A 17,217-nucleotide genomic window follows, 5' to 3' on the forward strand; every position below is an offset into this window, starting at 1 on the left:
GGGGGCGGGGGGGAGGGGAGGGTAAGGTGGGGTCTGGCAGCAGTTCCCAAGGTACCAAGACTGAAGAGAACAGAACATAATCTCCATATATGCAGACTTCTCATAGCCAAGGGCCTTCAGATTACTTTTAATGGTTAGTTATAAAATGATACTGGGGGAAGAACTGATAATCCTCTTCTTCTCCAATGACAGCAGAATCACCAGGGATCCTCACAAGGCATAATTCAGAACTGATGATGGAGTTATTAAGAAATTAAAATTATTATTTCTTGACTTAAAATAGTAATGAAGTTACATATGAATAAATATATGTACACACACACACACACACACACACACACACACACACACAAATGAGTACATGCACAATTATCAGCAGGAAGAGATTAACATGCACTCTGACTTCCCTCCTGGTATGGGAAGTAAAACAAAGGCTAGCTTCCCAAAGGAAAACTCCTACACAGCATTAGCAAAGATGTTCTCCCCACATTAGATAAAAGTTAGATAAAAGAGGTATGCTACATTGGAATAACTCAAGAATTGGGTAAGCTTGCCTAATTAAAAAAATAAACAAATTTTAATCAAACATACTCAATTCAAGTCAAACCTCTCTGCAACATCCCAATATCCTCCCAATATATCTACCAGGGCTGATGCAATATTCTGATTTGTTTTACTGGTAATCTAAATTCTTAGATGCAAGGAATTATATCAATGATTCCTTTGAAATAATCTTTTGCTCTTACTGTAACAAGTTCTTGGAACTAAAGGTTTCAGTTACTTACTAACTTTTTGCTGTGAAGCCAGCCAATCTGACTTTGAATTCAAATATAGGTCTACAGATCTGAACAGATCTGCAATAATTTATTCACAGTCCTACAGGCTATTTGGGACTTTTTCTTATAAAAGGAAAAAAAGGGCCTGGTTAATACTCTTATTTGAGTAAACTTAATAGTATAGGGTGATTTGTAATGAAAATATAGATAAGAAATGTTGTATCTATCAATCTGATGCTGCTTTTTAGGCTAGTCTATCATTAAAAATGGACCAAGCTTACACCATACTTGGGTACACTTTGAAAACATTTAGAAGCCTAAATAGGAAGGAAAAAAAGAGAGAAAGAAAAGAAAGGCTAGACTGATGAGGTTTAAAAAGAAAAGTATCCAAACAAAAACCATAAATTTCTCCCTTAATGTCCTCTGTTGAATGTTATTTGCATAAGGATGCTATGATAACTATGGAGTCTTACTATCTGCAGATTTACTCACATGTCAATATTCTGAGTCAATATTAGGAAATGATCCAAATCAATTTCACTATACTGGATATAGGGAGTAAAAATACACTGTGATTTTTATAAAAAATAATCCCTTGTACATGATTCTAATGTAATTTCTCCCTTTAAAATACTATCTTGAAAATTCCAAAAATATACATATATATGCTATTTGAATGACCAATGCAGAAGCATATGTAGTACACACTTATACCTGTTTATATCAATATTTAATAGTCACCTGAAGTACCACATAGCTAACAGAACAGAAGTTGTGAACTGAGGTGAAGTTGGGAGAAATTAGTTCATAGTGTAGACCTGCAAGGGCTAAGAGCATCAAAGCCACAGCCCTACAGCAAAGATCCCCATTTCTCAAGAGAAAAATGTGAACAGTCACATTTTAACATCAAGAATGGAAATAAGAATTAACAAGTCAATACCAGATGCACAAATCACCTGAAGAAGAGAGTTAAGTACCTGCTTCTGAAAGGAAGATGAAATTGACCCTTTTATAAAAAGGGGACATCTAAGTTTCGTCTGTTAAGAGCAACAGGCTCAATTTCGTGACTTTTAAAAATTTGGATGATTTAATAATACATATCACTGTGCTAAAATAACTTTCCTAAAGCATCTTTAGTCCACTGATTCACATGGGAAGTTGCTACACACTGGGGAAGATTCAAGTTTGTTCAGGATTTTTGAGGGTATACTATTTTCTACGGTCTGTATCAGACATAAGGTCATTATTATTATTATTTTTTGTATGGCAAATTTGCTCCACAGTCCACTCAAATAGACATGATCCTTACTCCTGACAAACTGACCTAATTCCAGATATACTGCCTTTTATTATGCAATTATGACTATAAGTGTTCAGATCCAACCCCCAGGATGGATGGAGTTTACCCAAATCCTCAATTTTCCTTCTTCCTCCCTCAGGGGGAAAAACAAATTTGTACTTCTGTGGGTTTGACAACTGAGTCTCTTTCAATTCAGTAAATATGGTAACTTTGTCTTTCTTTAGAAGAGACCAAAGGTCACTAACTTTGCAAGAAAGCATTTCTTCCTCCTGCACCTGGTTTTAACTCAAGTAATGTTTTCTTTCCTTTTTCCTCCTCACCACAGTGCTTGGGACGAGAGAATGTAAACATCGACAGAACAGCAGCCCTATGACCACATGAGTACTTTCCCATCAGGTGATTCCATCAGCCAGCTGAGTGTCTCATCGCCTTTGCTTGTTGGGAAGTCACTGAGATTTCCGTGGTAATTTAGTGTCCCCTTTACTTTGGCCTCCATCTAAGAAAAGAGATGTTTAATTGGTATGGGAAGGCATGGTATTAAAAATAGATTTAAGAAGCAAGGCAAAAAGAATAATTAACTTTTAATTTTTATATGGATTACATTGCTAAAGAGATAACCTTTAACATCTAACATGCTATATATAGTATTATAGAGGTTGAGAAACATAAAGGAGATAAAAACTCAACAAGAATGATTCTCTTATCTCAAATGACTGTGGTTTAATAGGTATTCAGCATCCTACAAATACTATCTCAACAAGTATTTATTACTAGAGGCCCAGTGCAAGGATTCGTGCACATTGAAAGGAAATTAATTAGAAAGTGGCTGGTGGGGCTGGATTGGGTGAGATGGCCAGACACATCTTGGAGCCAACCTCCCGCAGTCCCTCCCCAGCTGGCCGCACAGGGGCAGTGCCAGGGTTCAAAGTGCGTCTGCAGAGTGAGCGGGGTCCCTCCAGCAGGTGGGGTCCCTCAGCCTGGCTAGCAGGGATTGGGGCAAAACCGGCTCTCTGACATCCCCCAAGGGGTCCCGGATTGCAAGAGGGTGGTTCTTGGGTGATGCAACCTAGAATCGGGCTCCCTCCTCTCTGGTTCTGGGTGCATCACCCAAGAACCGCAGCTGCCAAGTCACTGCAGCTCTTATGTTGAGTGGCTGCCCCCCGGTGGTCATTGTGTGACACAGCTACTGGTCGGACAGTCAAATGGTTGGGCAGTCACTTAGGCTTATCTACACTAATAAAAGAGAAAAATGCAAATTGACCGTACCTACGCTACGCCCACAAGCCACACCCACCAGCCAATCAGGAGTGAGTATGCAAATTAACACAACCAAGATGGCTATGGCCACAGAGTGAGCAGGAGGCTTGGGTTTCTCCAGCAATGGAGGAAGCCAAGCTTCCCGCACACCCTGGCCAGCTCTGGCCTCCACTCAAGGCTACAAAGTTTCAATTATAGAAGATAAATAAATCCCAACAAAAATGGCTGTGGCCACAGAGCGAGCAGGAGGCTTGGGTTTCCCCGGCGATGGAGGAAGCAAAGTTTCCTGGCCTGCCCTGGCCTCCACTCAAGGCTACAAGGTTTCAATTATAGAAGATAAATAAATCCCAGATACCAGGGCCTCTGCTTGGGTCACCAGGGGGCGTGGCCGGCCTGCAAACCACCACAGACCCCTCGCCCAGGCCACCCCACGCCCCAAGGGAACACCCTTCAGGGCAAACCAGCCAGCCCCCACCCGTGCACCAGGCCTCTATCCTATCTAATAAGAGTAATATGCAAATTGACCGTCACTCCAAAACACAAGATGTCTGCTCCTATGTGGACATAAGATGGCTACCACAAAATGGCCAGCAGGGGAGGACAGTTGGGAGGGACCAGGCCTGCAAGTGAGGGCAGTTGTGGGCGATCAGGCCAGCAGGGGAGGGCAGTTGGGAGGGACCAGGCCTGCAAGGGAGGGCAGTTGGGGGCGATCAAGCCTGCAGGGGAGGGCAGCTGGGGGTGACTGGACCTGCAGGGGAGGGCAGTTGCAGGGGACCCAGGTCTGCAGGGGAGAGCAGTTGGGGGGAACCAGGCCTGCAGGGGAAGGCAGTTAGGGGCAATCTGGCTGGCAGGGGAGCAGTTAGGCATCAATCAGGCTGGCAGGGGAATGGTTAAAGGGTGATCAGGCTGGCAGGAAGAAGCGGTTAGGGGCAATCAGGAAGGCAGGCAGGCGAGCAGTTGGGAGCCAGCAGTCCTGGATTGTGAGAGGGATGTCCCAGATTGGAGAGGGTGCAGGCTGGGCTGAGGGACACACAACCCCGTGCACGAATTTCATGCACCAGGCCTCTAGTGAGTGAGTGTGTGTGTGTGTGTGTGTGTGTGTGTGTGTGTACCTCACAGACAATATGCTTAATGTTGTGAGGATTATAAAGGATCATAAAACATAATCCCTACCTTCAAGGGACATACCACATAGATTCATTTAGAAGACAAGGTCAATTTCATTCTTTTGCAAGTAAAGTTAAATTTCTTGCCATGACATAGCATTTGATAATTCACAATTATTTATGTAAATGATGGGGCATATTGGTAGTGAAAAATCCAGCTGAGTCTTTTTTTTGGCCCTAACCTGTAAAAGTTTAACTGACCAGAAAGTCTGCTACTAGGAACAAGGGTTTCTAGTTCTACATATGGCTATTTAACTTTTGCTAGGAAAATTTAAACTGGGTAAGAGTTGGACCCAGTGACTTTGAAAGCAAAAAAAATATAGAGGGAGTCTCTAACAGGTCACTGCCTTAACAAGGAATAAGATACCTCCCCACCCCCACCCGATAGGATTAACAGAAAAAGACTGGGAGGTGTGGTAGAAATACACAGGTGAAAAGAATAAAATATTGTACTACAATAACAAACTTAAGGCTGGAGGAGAGCACAAAAGTCATATTGCTAGGTCCACTCATGTGATATCTAAATTACTCTGGTAAAACACAAACCAAAAAAAATGCCTCTACTAAAGAAAAGATGTATCAACAAAATATGATGATTATTTCAAAAGCTGTATAAACAGAATACTATTAAAATAAGTTTGGTGACAACATCCAAGAAACTGGCTTTTTCATTGATAATGAGATATTATATACTTGCATTTGTAGAGAAAAATGATTTAACTTCAGGCATAATTAAATTTATAAAATGGCAAGGTAGAATTTTGCTCAAAGCAGCGTTGGCTAATTAGCAAAATAAAATACTCATATTAAGTGGACTCTGAGAGTCTTTAGAGCAAGACCTTCCCCCAGGGCCAAACCTGGCTACCACCTCTTTTTTGTTTGTTTGTTTTTTTATACCTTTTTTTATAAATAAAGTTGTATTGGAACTCAGCCATACTCATATTAGATATTGTCTACGGCTATTTTCACTACACTACAGAGTTGAGTAGTTGTGATAGAGACTAAATGGCCTGCAAAGCCTAAATATTTATTATTTGGGCCTTTATAGAAAAAAGCTTACTGATCTCTGTCTTTAAAGTAAGAGAATTGACATTAATGAACTGAACTCTTACTATGTATAAGGCACTATGCTAGAAGCCTTAAATAAATTATTTTCATTAAATTCTCATAAGAAGCCTATTAAAAACATCTTCTTGTCCCCAGTTTACAAGCAAGAGAAAGTGATGGTCAACCGAGTTAAGAAACTTGCTCTGAGTGGCAGTCTTGCGATTCAAAAATCGAAGCCCAATTTTCAAATTCGGTGTTTTATACTTTTTAATGTCTTTAAAATAAAAAAATTGTAAACTTTCCTTTCTCCCTCTGGAAGAGTGGTGCTGCTCAGACAAGAAAGTTCATATAAAAGCTGGATTACTGGGGTCATGTTGAACCATGAGGTTCCTGTTTGTCTCATTCCTTACAGGTCCTTGGCAGTCCGTCCATGAAAAAACAGCTCAAAACTGAACTCATTATACCAGCAACTGCTTTAGTCACAGGGCAACTTTCCTTAAGCATTAGAACCTAGTTCAGGAAGATAAGGATTGCTGAATCTGTGTCTATTTTGTGTCCCCTATTTGTACAACAGTGATCTTATATTCATTCTTACCATGTAGGTCTGTTACAGGATTCATTACAACTTGTTGCTTTGAAATTGCTACATAGCTTTCATTTCTACATGGTGACCAACTGTACACTTGTTCAAAGATAATATGAAATGCAGTGGCCAAAAAGAATAGTGAAGCCCCAGTCAACTTCAAAGTTAAGAGGGCAGATGAGCAATTATTTCTGCTCAAAAGATCCTCAAAATGGCCTTCCGAATACTACCAGCAGTCAACTGAGGTCAACTGCTGGAGGCTGATGTGTATGTCCAGTGTCTACTACCTAATTTTAGAAAGATACAGCTGTGCTGCAAGGATATCATGTACAGAGTTGAGATGATATTAATTTAAGGACTGCAAAGTTTAACAGTTAAGAGCTGTCTGTGGAGTTGGACTTCCTAGATCTGTATCTCAGATCAAACACCTTCCTGTATCATCTTGGGCAAGCTGCTTATCTCTGATTCAGTTTCCTCATCTATAAATGGAGATTGTTATCTCATTCACAGGCTTGTTGTAAAGATTAAATTAGCTAATGCATGTAAGTGGTCACAAGATTATCTGGCACTTGGTAAACTTGCCATAAATATAAACTATTACAATTACTGGATATGACTTTTGCACATTGCCTTATGAACCCTCTTCTTTGTCATCACTTCCATATAACACTTTCAAAACTACTCTCTTCACATGTAACAAGAGATTTCATTTTACTTATTTCCTTTCTCTTAAAAGGAGTTTGTTGCTAATGAGGATTCAATCATATGAAAGTCTGTTTTTTTCAACCTTTGTCATTTCATTCACATGTTTTCAGAAAAAAATGTCCAGTCCAATCTATATAGCTATATAAACAACAAGGAGATGAAGAAAGAGGTGGCTTTCTTACCATTAAATGTTTGCTGTAAATGTGTAGGCAGAGGTGAGTGGGAAAGTGTTGCTGCATGCTGAGCTCCTGGCTGTAAACCCTTTAGTAAATCTGAGAGGAAAACAGACTTGTCAGTGATCTTCTTAAATCTGGTTGAGCCCTCTGAGAGCAAAAATGAAAATAGTTTAATTTATCTAATGTAAGCACAGCCCTGACTTCAAAGGCCTTCTTAAATTAGAGTACATACATGTTAAAAAATTTACATATATAAATGTACTGTGAATGCAAACACTCAGCAAATCTGACTTCCTCTTATTATAAATTTCATTTAGAAATGTGGTATAGTGGTTCATTTAAAAATTATAAATAAAATCTCAGAGTCCAGTAATTTGATTATACATAGATAAAATACATTGCATTTCTTTTTTAAAAAATTCTATAATCTACACAAGTCCAACTGGTATAATGAGTATAATTTTGTTTCCTATTCTGTCAAACTAGGTAGCCAAGTAAACAAAGGGCCCCACTTACTCTGAGTTAAGCTATGGTGGAGAGCGGCTGAGGTAGATCCCGAGGTGGTTGTCACTCCAGCTGTGTCCGTTCCAAAGCCAAGTAGCTCCAAGGGAAACTGGAAGGGCATGGTCACTGGAACAAGGCCACCCAGCATCCCAAAAGGAGTCACATTTTGATTTGTTACAGACAAAGGTGATGTCATGAGAGTCAGAGGTGAGGCATTAGCCAATAATGATGCTCCTGCTGTGGACTGCAGAAACCAGGGGTCAAAATACATAAGAAATCAAATCTTTAACCTGAATTGATTTATTTAATATCCTCATGGGCACAAAACTATGTTTTATATTTGCTCTAACAGAAACCTTGACATAGCAATGAAGACGGAGGTGAACAATATAATTCAAAGAGCTACCAATATTGGTTTTGTAAATAATCCTATACTCAACTCTTCATCACGTTTAGACTCTTCCTTATTTTATTGCCTATATTAACACCCATTCACCCTCTCAATCCATTCACTTCTAACCTTAGATTCCCCTGGGTCTGAACCAATTTCAATGTGGTCTCTGAAATTGCTTGGTCCCTTTGCTATTTGTCTTATACTCTTTCCTGGCACAGTCCCTGTAGTTGCTGCTACAGACTATTATTACTCTCTCAGAGCCCCTAACTCTGTGTCCTTTACTTTCATCCTAACACCTTGAAGAGATGAGACCACCTGGGATGTTCTTCCTCATCAGCCTCACCTGCCTCTTCTCCAAAAGCTATGACCTATGAACTGGCCTATTCCATGAATCCCATCAATGTAGAACTTCCTGGTACAAATAATCTAGTATTCACACTTTTTCCATGTTTCCTCTGCCTTCTCACATACAGAGAATTCTTATCTCTTTCTTTAAAAAATATATTTTTATTGACTTTTAGAGAGAGAAGAAGGGAGAAGGATAGAAATAGAAACATTTATGAGAGAGGAACATCATAAATCAGTTGCCTCCTGCACGGCCCCTACTGGGGATTGAGCCCGTAACAGGTATGTGCCCTTGACCGGAATTGAACCTGGGACCCTTCAGTTCGAAGGCTGACACTCCATCCACTGAGCCAAACCAGCCAGGACTCATCTCTTTTTACAAACACTTATTCCTGGCTCTTTCTCAACTCTAGAAACCACCAGACTTTATTTATATTCCTTTTATCCTCAAACTTACTGAATGACAGCTTCCTCTTTCCACGTTATTTAGTCTCTCCTTACCCCCGTAAGTTCGTTTCCATCTCTACTACTTTTCTGAGTTTAAACTCCTTAAGGTAAAGGTAAATTAGAGGGTGCTTTGACACTCCCCTGTTTCTTTGTTATTTTACAATATATTTTTATTGACTTCAGAAAGGAAGGGAGAGGGAGAGATAGAAACATCAATGATGAGAGAAAATCATTGATCAGCTGCCTCCTCCACGCCTTCTATTGGAAATCCTGCAACCGGGGCATGTGCCCTGACTGGGAATTAAACCGTGATCTCCTGGTACATAGGTTGACATTCAACCACTGAGCAACACCAGCCGGGGCCCTACCTGGGTTTTAATGCTGTTTATGAATAAAAACATTGAAATAAATATGCTAAATATGCTAACACTGATGAACTTTCATTGAGCAATTACTTAAATATACTTTATTAAGCTAATTTAATTCTTTGAACAATTTTCTATACAGAAATTAAATAACTTTTCCCATTTTGACTTATTTTTCTATGTGAATTTATCAACAAAGATTATAATAAGCTTTCTCAGTATTATATATTATCTATTATAGTTTCTGCAACTGTTAAGTTTTCTTTTGCAGCCTTATTTTACTAATTCTAAATTTCCCTGACCAAATATTTTACATGTTAGCCACTGTCAGGCTTATTTTACGTGTTGATTATTCAACCAGTAAACATTATTCATTAATAAAGGCTGTATCAATTTACTTAGTTAATATTTGAGAATAATAATAGGTGATCTTCCCATCCATCTATGCCACATTACATAGTATATACTTAGTGGTCCATGCTACTGCTGCACATGAATTGCAGAACAACCTCAAGAAGCTTCCCATTCTGTTTTTTTCCACTCTCTCTCCAATAACCCTCCCTCCCATTATCTCCTTTAATTTTAATTTCTCAAATTTATATCCACACTCCTGACCTCTCATCTCAATTTCAATCCTGTCTATCTAGAAGTTCAATGAAGAATCTAACTTGGATATCTAACACTCACCTACTTGGCATGTCCACAACTAAACGTATCATCACCTGCTATGTTAACTGCTATCGTCAACAGTCTGGTTCTTATCTGCCACTTAGGTTTGACACCTTAGTTTTCAGGCATTAAAAAGTAAAGGACAAGGTGAGCTCGTGGGCAACATACACATTCTTTCTTTGTTTCCACAACTTCCTCTAACACTCAAGTATAAGTCTTTATCACTTTCTGCTTGGAATTAACTACCTTTTTTATTTTCCAATCTTTCTATTGTGCCAATCGTGATATAAAAAATGGGCACATTAAGGAAAGAATTACTAAGTTAAAACTAATAATAAGTGAAGCAATTTAGGAAGAAAGGATCCTGCATCAATTTGAGAATTAACAACAGTTCTTTCTTCTTTTTAGTCATAATTTTATTGTAGTCTCAGGATAATAAAGAAAACTATTTTTTCTGGAGGAGGCTAATTGAAGCATTAAAATCTATGGAAAATGCCCTGTCCAGTGTGGCTCAATTGCTTAGAGCGTCATCTCACACACCGAAAGGTCTCAGGTTTGATTCCTGGTCAGGGCACATACCTGGATTGGGGCAGGTACTCAAGGCAACCGAACCATCTCTCTCTCTCAAAAAAACAACAAACAAACAAACAAAAAAAATCCCAAAAACAAAACCTCCAATAAACATAGATGGAAAATGTAAATTAAGGCAACTTCCAAAATTAAATAATTGAGTATTAGCAATAAAAAATGGTATCATGACATAAGTGCCTAACGTTTTTGTACGGTCAGCATTTCTGTATCTAATTTTGCTTATAAAACTAAAATGAAATGTCAGATTATCTGTTACATGGGTATAAATTTCTCTCTCCTAAAATTTGCAGAACTTTCAAAGTGGGGAATCCCACCAGTGGTATCATTCAGAAGCACACAGGAGAAGCTGTCAACCTGAAGTAGGCAAACAGCTCAGGATAATGCCCCATAATCAAAAATACTTTTTGTATGATCTCCACATATCATTCCCAGGGGAATATATGAAGAGAATCCTTGCTCTCTCTTCCTGTGGTTAGCATTACTTTTTTTTTTTTTTAACCACATTTTGTATTTTGGTAAGTGCACCCACCCCCCTCATTCCCTACAACATCAAGAGTGATCTTTAGAAATATTAGACCATACCACTGCCCTCCCTGTAAAAGACCCTCCAATAGCTTCCCACTGTACACAGAATAAATTCCAAAGTCTTTATCATGGCCCACAAGGTGCTTCATCACATGGTATTGCTGAACTCCAACCTCATCACCTACCCACCCTTCCTAGTCTCCCCATGCAGGTCTATGCGTCTTCTACAGGTCTACTCGCCTGTTTTTTCCTGTCTTCACACCCACCACCCACTTTTCCTGGATTGTTTGTTCCCTCTTATTTCCAAAGGCTGAATCCTGCTTATTCAATTCTCATCTTAAATGCTGCCTCCTCAAAGAGGACACCCCCAACTCCCTAATCTATGTTAATAATAATCACACTTTATAATATTATTCCATTTTATTTTTTCATAACACTTCACATATTTTTAAAATTTGTGTTTTGTTTATTTTCCTACCTAAAATACTGTATATGCTCTATAAAGAGAAGGGGGTTTGAATATGAATGTTCACCCTATTTCCCCAGCACCTAGAACAGTGCCTGGCACATATTAAACACTCAGCAAGCATTTGCTTAACAAAGCAATTATTTTCAGAATTCTCAAGTGGCAAAGACAGGATTCATAGAAAGTCAATAAGTTGAAGGGCAAGAAAGAAGAGGAACACGCTGAGAGGAAAATTATTCAATAAAAAGCAGGTAGAGGTAATAATCTGAACCCAGAAAGATTTTAACTTCTGATAAACTCAAGACCTGTCACTTTCACTCTGCAAATGAGTAGACAGCTGATGATGTATTTCAGACAGGAGTTAAATACTTTGCAGCACAGATAGGAAATCTGTTTTTAGTGTTGGGAGTACTTGAGAGACAGGATCTAGAGGCCACAAGTAGCTGATAAGATTTCAGTGAGATGCTATATTAAAAAAACAAACAAACAAAAACCCCCTTAGGTCACCAAAAGTTAGAAACAACCTTATTTAATTATTGACCTTTTCTTCAGTAAAACCAGTAAGAAGTGAACAAAAAGGATCGGATATGAAGGCAGGAACACTAAGGTCTCCAAATCATAAAGTCATTTTGGAGAGGAAGAAAACCAGGAGGGAGTACATTTTAGAAACACAAATTTTGTCATGTAGGTTCATGCTCAGAAACTAACTGATAAATAACTGGTATACCAAGTATCTGTGTTCTTTTAGCATAAATGATTATAAGAAGGATTCCTGGGGGAAAAAAATAAAACTGCTAGATTCTGGAGATGACAAAGGATAAAGATTTAATGTTAAATTCAGAGAAAACAAAACAAGTGGAAAAAATTTTTTTAACTCCAAGGAAAAACCCAAAATATTATAATAAGAAAGCAAATGAAACCATCGTGTGCGATATTTAGCTCAAAAGAGACAATATTTTACATAGTCATGGATTTTACCAAAAGTTGTCATTTTACTCTTTCAGGAGAATGGGAAAAATATAAGGGACCTAAGAGCCTCATTTATCATGAGAAGTCAAAGACAATACTAAAAAAATAAATTAAGAGTCTCCCATTCATTCTTATTTAAAATGCCAGAGAAAAAGCGAAGAGAGTTAAAAGTAGTAAGCAGGAGGATATGGAGTAGGGAACTGCCATTTCTATTATAATCCTCTCAAATATTCTTTTGATCAAATTAAAGATTTGAAAAAGTCAGCATTTTAATAAAGGTAATACAAACAGGAATGTGGACTAACTTGCAGATTTAAGTTATAACTTAGACTTTAACATACAATCCCTAATCAGTTTGTTTTTAGTGTTACTTTCATATTTCTGATTAAAAGTAAAATTATATAGATAAAATATCAATAAATCCTAGTTTCTAATTAATAAAATATCAGTTAACTGAATTTTGTTCTCTATTAGAATTCTGGAATCAATTCATTTCTAAGCCTACAGTAATGGCAGTGACAATTTTGGTTTTAAGTGTACATTGAATACCAATGCTTAGCTTGTACTGAATAGCAGAGAACCTCTACAAACACCAAGGGGAAAATTCTTTCATTACATGTTCATATTCCACATAACCAGGACGCAGTATAAAGTTAGAGCACTTTGTTAAGAGAACAGAATTCCATAAATCAATAAAAGTCACGTTTTCAAAGAACATTTAAGAACCTAAGAACACATCATAAAATGTTACATTTTTAAAAAGCTTATTATGAAACAGAATATTATGTAAAACGCACTTTCTTAAAAAAGTACCAGGAAAATATACACAGTGATGGAATAATGGATGATTTTTATTTTCTTTTTTGAATTTGCCTACAGTGAGCATGTAATTTCTTTCCAGTGTGGGGGTGATGTATTAAAGAAACTAAGTCAGTAATGTGAAAGTCTCAGAATACGAAGTGGGATATAGATGGAAACAATAACAGAGAAGATGATATGGAAGACAGAGAGATAAAATACATGAGTAATAAAGAGTTCTCAAAAATTCTAGGCCAAATGGGTCAGAAATAATTATCACATGTAATCGAATGAAATATTCTTGAGCTGAAAAAAAAAAAATAGCCAGGTTTGAAATTGAAGACTTTCCATGTTCTAGGCACAGAATTATTGAAAACAAGATAAACCAAGCCAAAGTCTGTAAACACTTGAATTTCAACAAAAGAGAGAAAATCTCACTAGCATTTAGGCAGAGAAAACACATCACTGATAAGACACCCTCAATACTCCTCTATAATCCTAAATACAAAGGGTCAGTGGAACAGTATTTACAAAATTTGAAGTGAGACAATTAGTGACCCAAGAAATCTATAACTATTCAACTGTGAGAGCACAGAAATGACCAGATATGTAAGAGCTAAGGTAAAATAGCTTTCATTTTAGCCTTTTTGAAAATATTCTTTGAGTGAGGTACTCCTATTAACTGAGAGCTAATAGGGAAGGAAGCTTTGGTATAAAAGGATTACTGATACTAATTTGACAGAGAATTATAAATGAATAATTGCAAAATAAAATTTTTATTCAAAAAGACAGGTTAAAGGAAAAAATAACATGCATGTATAAATTTTATTAAAGAAGACAGTTGGCAGGAGAAAGGGGACTATAATGGAGAACAAAGGAGACAAGTGAAGTATGTTAAATTCCTAAGTTACTACTTTGTTCTGGACTTCAATAAGGTAGTTTTAAATATGCATTTTAGTTATGTCTTTCAACATTTTTGAAAGTGAGCAAGTATTACTTGAATGAAAAATAAATAAATCCACGTTCCAACAAAAATCTCACCCCCAAGTATCCCCATCACTGTGATGTCAACATTAGGAACATTCCTTGGCAATAAACTACTGGCTATTTGGCTATTACAAACAACCTATATATTATAATAAGGAAAGGTTATACACTAATACATTTTATCCCATGAATGTATATAACATACATACCTGCACACTGGCTGTTACCACTGAAGACCCTGAGGCAGAGGATGGTCTATGTGGAGTAGACAACGGTTTAGTAGCACCCTGTGTTCCACCTCCTGTTCCCCCAGATAGACTAGTCCTATTAGCTCCGCTTGAGTTAAGGTTGCTACCTCTGCTGGCAGGTGCATTCACTGCAATTCCACTCAAGCTATTCTTCCCAACAGTTCCAGTGGATGATGAGTTTGGTAGCTTTGATGAGGCCTGAAGATTTTTTGTAGACGAAAGGCCTGAAGTGCGATTAGAGGGCAATAAATTCAAGGTGGGAGACTGTCTGCTGATGTTTATTCCACTGGGTTGTTTATGGACTGGGTTGTTACTGCTGGAGTGGCTACTCTGGGCTACTAGTGCACTTGGACTGGAAGAACTTGAGGATACAGTAGGCTTGGGAGTTGGGTTGGATTTAGAAATAAGTTTAGTTGATACTGAAGGCTTAGCTGACAGAGAGGGCTTGGGTGAGGCAGAAGGCTTAGGTGAGGGCAAAGGTTTAGGGGATGTGGCAGGTTTGGGAGATGCGGCAAGTTTTGGGGATGCAGCCATTGAGAAGGGAGATTTGAAACCCTGCGTGGAGATTTGTGACACCATAGCCTTAGCTAAGTAGTTACTGGAGGTAGTGGTGCTAGGTACTGTCCTAGAAACCAGGGAGTGGGACCCTTGAGAACCATTTCCAGGTGAGGGAGTAGGTAAGGGAAGGCGGTACATAAGTGACTTATCTGAAGTCTTAACAAGTGGGGATGAACAGGAAAGCTGGGGATTATTACTTAATTTCACCACTGGGTTGCTCTGTGATTTACTAATGGTTGCTTGCAGTGGAGACACATAATTTTGTTGGACAGCTGAATGCTGGTGCACCTTTGTTACTTGTGTTAACGAAGAAGCATCTTGGGCCTCTGATGTTCCCAGAGCATGAGAGGAGGCAGCAACTTGGGCTTGGGAAGAAGAGGAGACGTGGGTCTGTGAAGAGGAAGAAGCATGAATCTGGCTTGACCTCTGTAGTCCTTGTTGAAGTAGCCTGGCTGGCAAAGGTTCTAAGGAAACTTTAGGGTTCTGAATTGAAGAACCAGCAATAAGGCCTGAAGAGATGCCAGTATGAGCTAAATCCTGGGGTTTCTTTGGTACTGGCCCTGTGTGACCAGCAATAAGACTAGATGAATGTGCAGTCTGAGCAGAATCTAGTTTTTTGGGAGTAGCCAGTGGCAGCTTACTCATTATACTTGCTAATTTTTCTTCTCTCAGTCCTGGACGAGGTTTTGCAGTTGGCATGCTTATCCTTGAGCCAGCTGGAGGGCCCTTGTTCCCATTGTTGATAACAGCTAAAGCTTCAGAAACAAGATCCAGTGCAGGTGGGTGGAAAGAAAGGTCTTCATCTAGTGAGTCATCAAGGCAGATCGTCTCCTGGGCTGGAGTAGAGCTAGAGCTGGTGGAGGCCATGGCAGATGTGACAGAACTAGAAGGACCACCAATTGAAGCCACCAAGGATGCAGGAGTTTTCTGGTCCTTTTTTGGACTACACTCCTAGTATAAACAGCATTGTATTAGAAAAAAATACAATGATAGATAAAAAGTTACAAGTATTGGTTTTTAAAAGACTAAGAAGTTCTCATGATTACTAAAATTCTACTGGAACTTTTCTTTAGAGACTGTAAAAACCAATTTTTTTTCAAGCATAGAGCGGATGTGGGAGGCAGCCAATCGATGCATCTCTGTGACATCGATGTCTCTCTCTTCCTTTCCCCTCTCATCCCCTCCCCTCCACTCTCTCTAAAATCAAGGGGGAAATATCCTCTCTCCTTGGGTGGTGATTAAAAAGAACAAAAACAAACCCAGGCCCAAGGTCTTACATTATATATTGATTTATAGGACCACAGCACTTACCTTAACCATAGTGGGAAAGAATGGAGAGGAAGGGTCTTTACCATCACCTTCTAAGGTACTACAGTAAACAAGCTGTTAAGAATGCTATTGCACTCTAAAGTCCTGAGCAATTTTTCTAAGTTTCTGTTCTAAAAGCCCTGAATGAAAACCTCACTGCCTCTCAGAAGTCTGCATGATAACTGCATTAAGATCAAAATTGTCTGCTAGCATGAATGGCTAATGCAGATGTGACATGTTCACTTTGGCCTGCCATGTAATTACATGATTAGTAAAAAATTCCATTATAATAAAAAGTACAAAAACTGTGGGTAGGAAAGTGTATCAGAATAATATTGGCAGTGTTACCAGTATAAAATTGCTGGTGTTTTTTAAAAAAAATATATATTGTATTGATTTCAGAGAGGAAGGGAGGAGAGATAGAAACATCAATGATGAGAGAGAATCATTGACTGGCTGCCTCCTGCATGCCCCTCACTGGGGATGGAGCCCGCAACCTGGGCATGGGCCCTTGACCATAACTGAATCCGGGATCCTTCAGTCCGCAGGTCGACGCTCTAGCCACTGAGCCAAACCGGCTAGGGCTAAAATTGCTGTTTTAAATAACCTTATTAATATTTTTTCTTTATAAAATTAACAAATCAGGCCCTGGTCAGTGTGGCTCAGTTGGTTGGAACTTCGTCCCATATACTGAAAGGTCCCGGGTTTGATCCCAGTCAGGGTATATACCTAGGTTGCCAGTTTGGTTAAGGTTGGGGTGCGTATAAGAGGCAACCAATCGCTGTTCTCTCTCTCTCTCTCAGGCTGGTAAATATATCCTTGGGTGAGGGTTTAAAAAACCCCAAAAAACAAACAAACATACAAAACAAATCAGGCCCCGGGTGGGTAGCTCATTGTTTAGAGCGTCGTCCTGATATGCCGAGGTTTTGGGTTCAATCCCCAATCAGGCCACATACAAGAAGCAATCAATGAATTCATAAGTGGAATGGCAAATCAATGTTTCTCTCTTTCTCTCCAAAATCAATAAATGAAG

General features: G+C 38.8%; 1 protein-coding gene across 1 annotated transcript in view; it reads right to left on the reverse strand.

The window, feature by feature from the left end:
- Positions 1 to 1,495: 1,495 nt before the first annotated feature.
- Positions 1,496 to 17,217, reverse strand: part of UBN2 (ubinuclein 2) — a 79,131-nt gene continuing 63,409 nt past the window's right edge. The window contains exons 14-17 of the mRNA XM_028159016.2: positions 14,280 to 15,827; positions 7,527 to 7,758; positions 7,017 to 7,106; positions 1,496 to 2,572 (exon numbers count right to left, since the gene is read on the reverse strand). Coding sequence (XP_028014817.2) covers positions 2,523 to 2,572; positions 7,017 to 7,106; positions 7,527 to 7,758; positions 14,280 to 15,827 — 1,920 coding nt within the window. The 3' untranslated portion in view covers positions 1,496 to 2,522. The remainder of the gene's footprint in view (positions 2,573 to 7,016; positions 7,107 to 7,526; positions 7,759 to 14,279; positions 15,828 to 17,217) is intronic.

This window comes from Eptesicus fuscus, chromosome 14, assembly GCF_027574615.1.
Source record: "Eptesicus fuscus isolate TK198812 chromosome 14, DD_ASM_mEF_20220401, whole genome shotgun sequence".
In the NCBI taxonomy this organism is placed as follows: Eukaryota; Metazoa; Chordata; class Mammalia; order Chiroptera; family Vespertilionidae; genus Eptesicus; species Eptesicus fuscus.